Here is a 9452-nt window from a genome sequence, read left to right on the forward strand (position 1 = left end):
GCATTAAAAAGAGATGTGTGCTTTGTGGCTTTTGTGGTAATACAATTCAGCACTGGTTTGGAGTCACTGGACACATGACAGGGAACCTATTGAAAAAAGAAATGCTGAATTTTCATAATAAATACTCATATATGATAAAACAAGCAGTGCAGCCCAATAAAAAGGGACGTGTCCTATGTGGCTTTCGTAGTTATATAATTCGGCATTGGTTTGGAGTCACTGGGTCACATGACATGGAACCTATTGAAAATAAATGCTGAATTTTCATGATAAATATTCATATAAAAGAGAGGAAACACGAACATTTAATAAAAAACAGGTGTGTCTTATTTGTCGCATGTAGTAATACAATTCAGCATTGTTTTGTGCAAATGGAGTTTTAAGAGTTAAATTTGATGATGATGCTTTTATTTTGAAGAAATCAAACAGAAAGCAGGAAGTTTCAGTTTTGGAGCTGCTGTCTGAACTCACCCTGACGAACTGACCGACTCAGCTTCAAATAGCCTTCAGCCACAGACCAGGTGAGTGATCCACACAAAAAACACACAATTCCTGCTTATATGAAGTTAACAATTGTGCAGTATTGACTGGATGATATACATCCAGTCAATACTGTCCAATTGTTAACTTTAACTATAATTGTTGTGTTCACGTTTCCTAATTAGGCTAAACACAACCTGCTTGTGTGAACCAGGATCAGAACTTCACGGTTGCTCAGCTCCCACACATTTATATTAATGAATTAAAACCTGAATCCTCATTTTTGAGAGAATTCTTTTTTTGATCACATCCTGTTTTGTGTCAGCTTTAAGATCAGAGGTTGAGAAGAGAAACACAAGAAGTGCAGCGATCCCACATGAACCTCACACCTTTTGTTAAAGGAACACCTTATCACAGGTGTCACATACCTCAAATATCTGCAGGCTGATTTAACTGAGTCCTTAACTTTTACTTGTTTTCATTTCCACACAGTATACAGGATTCACTACTGTGGCAAATAAGTGGCAACTAGTAATTATCTTCATTATAGATTAATCTGCTGAGCATGTCCTTGTTTTATAAAATGACAGAAAATAGTGAAAGAAGTTGTTTTTTTTCTATCTAACAGTTTGGTTACTTTACATGTTTTTGTGGTCACCTTGTGTCTCTTTGTAGTTGTTTAGAATGTGTGGTCGTTCTCCGTCTCTTTGTAGTTGTTCTGTGTCTCTTTGTAGTTGTTTTGTGTTATTTTGTGGTTGTTTTGTTCTCTTTGTAGTCTAGATTTGCGTCGCTTTGATTTTTTTGTGTCTCTTTCAGTTGTTACACATATTTTTGTGGTCGCGTTTTGTCTCCTTGTAGTCATGTTGGTTTCTTTCCTGTAGTTTTGAATCTCTGATTGTTCTTTGTGTTTGTTTTGCGTTCGTCTGTGGTTGTTTTGAACCTCTGTGTTTGTTTTGTGTGTCTTTGTAGTCATGTGTGTCTCTTTCTTAGTTGTGAATATGTGTGGTCGCATTCTGTGTCTTTGCCGTTGTTTTGTGGCTCTTTTTTGTCATCTGTGGTTGACTCTTTGCCTTTTTGTTTTGACTCTGTGTGGTGGTCTTCTGTTTCTTTGTAGTTTCTTTGTGTCTTTGTGTGGTTGTAGGGCTGCACACTATATACAATATATGTTATTGTCGTGATATGAGGCTATATATTGTCTTAGATTTTGGATATTGTTATGTTGTGATTTGGCATAAAAAAGTGATGCAATTTGATTAACTTATCAGGTGTTTCTACTTTTTCTGATACTTAAAAACCCATCAGTTTTCATTGTTATTATCACTGTGTTTATATTTTGTGGAAGTGCCAAGAGTCATCCCTACAACATTTTGCAATATCAGTGTCAATATCAAAGTAGGGCCCATTTGGTAAAAAAAAAAAAAAAGAAATATTGTGATATTTGATTTTGTCCTCCATTTAGTAAGTGTTTTTGAGAAGATTAAAAAATGTCAAGGTGAATATTATTTACCGCAATAGTGACTGAAAATATTGCGATACTATTTTACGGCCCAGCTGTAGCCAAAAAGTGAGCATGTTGATTTAGGTAGCAGGAGATGTGACGTTGTTGCTACATGGTAATTTTTATTATTACTTCTTTTAATAAAAAGGTGTGTATATCCATCTATCTGACCATCTGTCCCAAAATCTCTGTGTCATGTTGCAGGTGTGAGAGATGACTGTTACTACTGTCAGACACAAGGGAGTGACCGTGGTCACGGTGGCGTCCGACAGTCAGAGCATGTTACCACCGCTGTGCCAAATCCTCAAGAGCCTTTGCTACAGTGCGAAGTGCTGCTCAGTGATAGAGGGGCTGCTGCAGACCAGTGTAGTGTCAGCACTCGGGGTGAGAGAAACAGACATTCATGCATCCACATGCAGCATTTAAAGTGGTGGTTTGAAGAAGTTAAGTCGTTCAAGTGTATAACAGTGAGATTCAATTGTTTACAATCTTTCACAGGCGATAATGATCATGGTGGGCCTGTTCAACATTGGACTTGGGCCGGGACGAATGAGCTACCATCCTGAAGATTTAACTCATTTAAGAGCTGCTTACTGGCTGGGTGGCGTGGTAAATGATATTGTTGTATTGATATCAGATTGGAAGCATGTCTTATTTATTATTTTGCTGAACGTTGCTCTTGATTGTAATGGCAGAAGAGGGACCCTTTCTGATGTTTTTGTAATGCTTTACTTTACGAGCAGAATTTCATGGCTGTGAGATTTCCTGAATAGCAATCTACAGTTTCTAGAGAATAACGTTGCTTTTAGAGGAATAATTCATAGAAATACTTACTGGATTTACATAATTTGTTTCCATTTATTCCTACAAAAACATCACAAAACAAGTAAAGTATCGTATTGTCCATTTTAATAATTAATTTCACTAAGCTGTCTGCTGTCCTCTCTTCAGTTCATCGCAGCAGGAGTCGTGTCTGTTTTTGCCAGCGGGTTCCCCTCTCGTTTCTTGGTAAGTAAAGACTAAAGGCCTTTTCAGACATGCACCTCTTCACGGTAGGCTGAAGGCAATGTAACATAAATTAACAAGTAAACCCTATCTTTCCCCCTCGCAGAGAGTAAAAACATTAAGCATGTGAGCACATAGGAACTGATCCAGAGTCCTGTTGTTCAGCACTTCTACACCGTCAGTTTATCGTAAAACAGGGAACAGATTACTCCTCCAATGATGATAAAATGTGAAGTTGTGGTTTCACGAAGAAAAATCCACTGGGGATGTGAAAGTACAAAAGCACTTCTTTCTTGCTGTCGTAAACATTTTCATCTCCCTCACTGATTCCTGCTTCCTCTTGTGGCTCATTACTTACACGTACACTCATATCTGAATAAAGCTGTGAGGAAAATGAATGTAAAAGACGTCGACTGTATGTCTAAATGAACACAAAGGCATGATTTTAACAGACAGATTAAGTTAAAACATTACGGATTCTATACTTAAAAAGATTTAGGACTCAAACATACACTTTGTCGGAGCAGTGTCCAAAGAATAATGGAGTCTTTCCTCTCAGGTGGGCTTCGCTGTGTTGGTGAACATAATTGGATCCATCTTCGCCATTGTTGGCGCTGTGTTGTACGCCATTGACCTCAGGGAAAGCAATGTTGAGTGGATGTGTGACTGGGGATATAATGAGTCTACTGCTCCTCCTGAAAGGTGCAGATTTGTGGCGTACTTTGCCCAGGTAAGCTTGCTTTTTAAAAGATAAAGGTGGTTTCATGATACATTTACAACTGGACCTTTGTTAAATATTTTGATTTGTATACATTATCCCACATTTTTGGGAACTAACACCTAATATTAAAGTTTCTGTTTTGTTTCTCGTCCATGTCAGCGTTTGTTGACAAGCATGGACGTCACCTTGATCGTGCTGGCCGTTCTCCAGCTGTGTGTCTGCATTAGCACTGCTGTTCTCAGCATCAAGGCTCTGCTCAGGAAGGAGGCCGAGGTACGAATGAAGAGTTTAACCCACTAGATCACAGTCAGAGGAAAAAAGTGGGTTTTAGTGTAATAGTAGAAGTCGTAGTAGCTGGTCAGTGTAAGTTGTTACAGCTGGATTACAGTTAAAAATGTTAGTACGAGATGATTGAGACTACTGTGAGGTCTTAAATTGAACAAATTAAATGCATTTAGTCAACTCTGACATGGTAGAATTGGCAGTTTTATGCTTTTGTGTGTGATTTTGTTACTTTAAGAAACTTTGTTGTGTGTCAGCAGGGTGACAGAGATGTGGAGATCTACCAGCCCGTGGTGACCGAAGAGCTCCTGACAAATCCTGGTGCTTAAATCCACACGCAAGACTGTAAGAGCACGAATAAGCATATAATCCATATAATCCTTACATGTATCAGATGAAAATAATCAAAACTGTTTTAATCACAAAAATTCTTCAGTTTTATACTTAAGATTTCAAGCTAGAATCACAGTGTGGTTTGGCACAAGGTGTTATTAATCCTTTTTATATCAGTTAATGTAAACGTGCTTGAATAAAGACGGGAAGAATTTATACTCATAGTTTGTTACCTTTTTGTGCTGATGACGCTTTTATTTTGGAGAAATCAAACCCAGAGATGAGGAAGTATCACTGCTGTTGTGGCTAACTGACAAGACAGGCTGTGAACCAGTGTGGTGCGTAAAAGTGAGAGTGAAAGTTAAAGGGATAGTTCGTGTTTTTGGAAGGGGGGTCATATAAAGTACATATCTACAGTCGGTCTGTTCTCTAGCGTGATCACCGATCAGAGCAGCCTCAGTTTGGAGAAGCCCAGACGCTCAGCTTTGTACTGCAGTGAACGGGGTCCAGAGAAAAGCGAAATAAACCACCTAAAACAAGGCTCACCTTAAAAAATCTGTGACAGTTCAAGTGTACGTTGTATAGGGAAAATGGTAGGGAACAGATCAACTATAGATATATACTTTTATATGACCCCACTACAAAAAACTCAAACCATCCTTTAAAGTTTTTAACCAGTGAGTCATCGAAAACAAATCCTCCAATAATGTGATCGTACGGAGACAGAAATAAACTGGGATGATTTCAAAACATTTTTAAATAGATCTTTTCTAACACAGTTGAACAGATTATTTGTAGCGTGGGTGACACTGAAACACAAGGAAGTATCCCATTTTTTGGGAAACTTTTAATGTGAAGGGTCACACTTCATGCAAAGTTTTATGTATGTGTGGGTAGCTGCATGTGTCAAGTCCCTTATTTCCTCAGCCTGTGATGACACAGTTTGTCACTAGGTGGCGCCAGATCTCTTAGATTCACACACAAACCTGCACATCACCTGCTGAACTCTGGGTTTTTCCTCATTTTGCCAAGTGGACATTTTCTTTACTTATCATAAAGGAACAGTGAGAATAAGTGATTGAGAGGTACTTGCACTTTACCTGAGTATTTCCATTTTCCAGTACTTTATATTTCCACTCCACTGCATCTATTATTGGACTTTTTACTCATTACTTCCAGTAGTAAACAGCATATGGATACGCGGCAATATATGTCTAATTACTTTTACTTGATCTTTTGATATTTATCATTTAATGATTTAATATCTGATACTTTAATACTTTTACTCAGTAACTATTTGTATTTGTAATATTTGAACACAGTATCTTATTTTAACTTACAATAATTCTGACTTTTAGGTACTTTATACAACACTGAATGTTGAAGATTGATATTCTTCTAGATGTGTTTCTGTGTTTACAGATATCTTTTCATGTTTTTAAACCTTTAAAATTCTGTGATAACCTTCTGTGAAATGAGATGTGGGAGTTTGGGAGGAAGGTGCGTTGAAACGGACACGGACTAAAGCATGAAACATAATGAAAGACAAATGTTTATTTTAGGGTTTGAATCAACTCAGAAAGTGTGGGAAAAATAATAAAGCACGCTGGGTCAGGGTGTCTATTGCGTCCTTACAATATAAAACCAACACAGGTTTTATTTAAACTAACGAGTATTATTTGTCTGTTACAGCTGAAAGAAGCGTTGCTAAGAGTCTGTCTGACAGCCTTGCATGTTGTCTTTCTTTACACATATTTGTATATTTTCCGCCTGCTATGCAAAGATTGACAGGACCGTGACTTTGCTTTGAGTTTTTGATACATTAAAGTTATAATCCCTTACTTTTCAAGCTTTTAAATTCACATCCATGTAAACTTGTACTTTTTATAGCCATGTGTAGTTGTATTATAGCAGCTGAGAGGAAACTGTGGGGTTCTGGGCAGCAGGAAAAAAGTTGAATAGTTTTTTTTTTATACAGATTGAGATACAGGTTTTATTTCTGGAGGCTGGAACGTGACAGATGCACCTGTCCTGTATTCATGCAGCTTACAATATTCCGTTCTCATTAAAGCTATCGCAGGTGCCTCAGACGAACTTGTTGGTGCACGTTGAATTCCTGTTGCACAATACGGTTACAAACACACACAGAGGGATTTAAAGCAGAGCCACAGGTATGTCTGTGTTGTTAATGTGTTATCAGTCCTGAACGATGAGGTGTAAGACGTCGACGTAACCTGGATTTAAAGGTACAGGAGGGTCAGAAGCTGAAATGACTCACAAATTGTTTGACATCGTTTAGTTTGTTTAAAGACACAAGGCAAAGACTGCATGTAACTTAATAATGGTTTCTGTTTGCACAGGTTTGGTCTGTAAACACAGATGAATAGGGGCATGAAGCATCTTTTGCCCCACCCTTATTACCACCACTGAGGTGTAGTTAAGCAGGCCCTCAACCTGTTTTCAGACATCAAATATGTGATTTGTCAGATGTAATCTTAATCCATGATGCTGTACACTGTAGCATCAACATGATTATTGAAATATAAAAAAGAAAAGAAAAGAAGATTTAAAAACAGTTAGATAATGTGGCTTCATGTATATTTTGATGCTGCTACTTTAGCACTTTCACTTAAGTTGGAATATGAATGTAGGACATTTACTTGTAATAAAGTATTTCTACGTTGTCATTATCCTTTATAGGATAAGTTCAACTAAACATTAGAATTCGGTTCATTCTGATGGAAAGTCAGGTGAAGTTCTGTCATCCACAAAACATTTCTGAAGCCTAACAACCTGAAGTAGATAGGCACTTATTTAAAATGAAAGAAAATAACATTTCATCTGGTATATTCCGAGCCTATGGAAGCCCAGAGATCCCAAACTGATTTAACAAGATGTTATTTACATCCTTTTTAAGGCTGAAATCTTTACTGTAGCTGCAAAGCTTAAAGCGTTAAAAGTTTGGGTGCACAGGCTCGATCGCAGGCTGAGGGTGTAAATAATGTCTTGTCAAATCAGTTTGGACTCTCCGGGCTTCAGTAGACGTGGATCATGCTGGATTTGCTGTATGAGCCATCTACTTCAGCTGTTTAGGATGGAAGATGCTGCAACACTGTTTTTGCCCAGAAAGGATTTGTAGACTCCAAAACTTCACCTGACTTTCCATCAGCATGAAATTGAGCACATAATGACTGAGGTTTATTCTTTGGGTGAGCTTATACTTTAAAATTATACTCTTCGGAACAATGTTGTTCAACGTTTGGTGCTGTGGGAACAAACACGCCACCTTCACCTCACAGTGACTCTTTTCTAACCTTTAGTAATCGTAGAGAAACCAGTCAGAAGTTACCTTGCAGAGGTGTAGATGACTGAAGGCTTTGCATATTTTCTGCTGGTGTCACTGTTTGTTTTGATATTGCAAAACAGATACACAAGGTATGAAAGGATTTGAAATACGCCCCAGGCCACACTTTGAATACAGTATCAGACCTAGCGATGATACCACCCCACAGCCCCTCAGGAGAGAATTGTCTTTGACAAATAGTCATCGCAGTGCCACATGAGCCTGTTGGGTCTTGCCCAGACATCGGTATGTAAGAAGGGAGGACTGAGGATCACAGTAACAACAATGCTGAGGAAGGGGGTGCCAAGTGAAAACATGCTGTGAGAGGACGGAGATTATAAGACAAGAAGTCTGTGGCTTTAAGGGGAAATTCTTCATGGTTCTCAGTTTTCTTGATGCACAAACCCAAGTCATAATGCTCCTGATTAATAAAGCATTGTCACCAAACAGAAATTCAACCCTAAATTGAGTCTTGCCCACAAGAGGGCAGCACAGAACACTGTGAACACTGACATAGTATAACCTAAAGGCCAAAACAATGAGCTGAAAGATGCTAAAACGTCCCGTCGGTCTGAGAGGAACTATAGAGTTGTGTGAAAATTAATAAACAAATTATTTCCACCATTTAATCCAAATAGTGCACTTCAAGGTGGATCAGCTTCATGTCAGGAGCTACACTGTATCACTGCGCAGACGGAAACATGCAGAAAGTATCCACAGAAAGTAACATGGCTCAGATAACTTTGTAAAACCTTTTACAGTCGTTAGTTTTCTTCACAGGGAGAGAAATCCTGTCTGAGCTGTAATCCGAGGCCAGACACACCCCACTGATCTCTTCTACTGGAAACTGTAAGATCATAAAATACAACCAATTCAACAATTACGCCTGTAAAAAAAACCAAACCAAAAAAAAACATATTCTTAAGTAAATAATGTGTAAAAACAATCATTACATGGCTAGATTGCCGAACTGAAAGCTGTGAAAGATGACTGAGTCTGGCTGCAGCTGCTGAGCCACAAAGAAGTCCTTCAAAAACCATCAGCTCTACGTGGGAACACGCTGGACACTGACTAACTTCATTGGGTTTTCTTTGAAGCCCCCTTCAGTCCAGTTAGCATCAACAGACTGTTTTGATTCCTTTAGATAGAAACCCAAAATATTTGTTTCCTAATCCTAAAGTAAGCTGCCTTCAGAGCCCTGACCAGATGATTCAGACACGTAGCTCCTCCCACGACCCATCTGACCCCAGCCATCAGATTAAAATATGTGACCACTTTTTTTTTTTTTTCAGCCATAATGACTGTGTTTTACCACTGAGACTGAATTAAGGCAGAGTGGAGTGTTTCACTTAGGCGATGGGTGGCAGCACAATGTATTCCTGCATGGCGGGCGAATCTTTTCGTGGCCACGTGATGTTTTTCTGCGTTCCTGAGATCATCTGATGGGGCCGGGCTCAATGCAGGGCTGTGTAAAGAGCAAATCATATTCATGGAGGAGTAATTCTGGTCTGATTAAAAGCATCACTTCACTGATTCAACTGTTTTTGTGTCACCCTTTAACCTACCTGGACGGAGACAGAAAAGTGGCCTGTTGCAGCTTCTCCACACAGACGGAGAAGAGAGCTGAGAGATCACGTCACAAACTGTTACATATATATTCTGTTTCCAACTTTACTCCTGCAGAGTGGTCTCATTATCTAGCTTCACAATGTTACAGTTGCATTAATTTCCATAAATATCAGTTAAATTCACCGCTGGCCCGTGGAGATCATTACTCGTTTTTTAAATGT

At 38.7% G+C, this 9452-nt stretch overlaps 1 protein-coding gene across 2 annotated transcripts; it reads left to right on the forward strand.

Annotated features, from left to right (window-relative positions):
• Positions 1 to 394: 394 nt before the first annotated feature.
• tmem176l.1 (transmembrane protein 176l.1) lies at positions 395 to 4541 on the forward strand. Of its 2 annotated transcripts, none has more exons than XM_037072823.1 (7): positions 395 to 521; positions 2183 to 2362; positions 2477 to 2587; positions 2930 to 2986; positions 3543 to 3713; positions 3864 to 3977; positions 4244 to 4541. In XM_037072823.1, the coding sequence occupies exons 2-7, from the start codon at positions 2192 to 2194 to the stop codon at positions 4313 to 4315; spliced, it is 696 nt and encodes a 231-aa protein (XP_036928718.1). In that variant the 5' UTR covers positions 395 to 521; positions 2183 to 2191; the 3' UTR covers positions 4316 to 4541. The 2 variants fall into 2 exon arrangements, with proteins under 2 accessions (XP_036928718.1, XP_036928719.1); XM_037072824.1 differs by having other exon boundaries at positions 396 to 521; positions 4247 to 4541.
• The last annotated feature ends 4911 nt before the right edge of the window (positions 4542 to 9452 follow it).

This window comes from Acanthopagrus latus, chromosome 17 (genome assembly GCF_904848185.1).
Source record: "Acanthopagrus latus isolate v.2019 chromosome 17, fAcaLat1.1, whole genome shotgun sequence".
Classification (NCBI taxonomy): Eukaryota; Metazoa; Chordata; class Actinopteri; order Spariformes; family Sparidae; genus Acanthopagrus; species Acanthopagrus latus.

Excerpts from the sequence above, each read along its gene's own strand:
- tmem176l.1 (XM_037072823.1), top strand. The coding sequence starts at position 2,192 with ATGACTGTTACTACTGTCAGACACAAGGGAGTGACCGTGGTCACGGTG. Across the intron at positions 2,363-2,476 it reads GTGTAGTGTCAGCACTCGGG|GCGATAATGATCATGGTGGG; the intron begins GTGAGAGAAACA and ends AATCTTTCACAG. Across the intron at positions 3,978-4,243 it reads TGCTCAGGAAGGAGGCCGAG|CAGGGTGACAGAGATGTGGA; the intron begins GTACGAATGAAG and ends GTTGTGTGTCAG.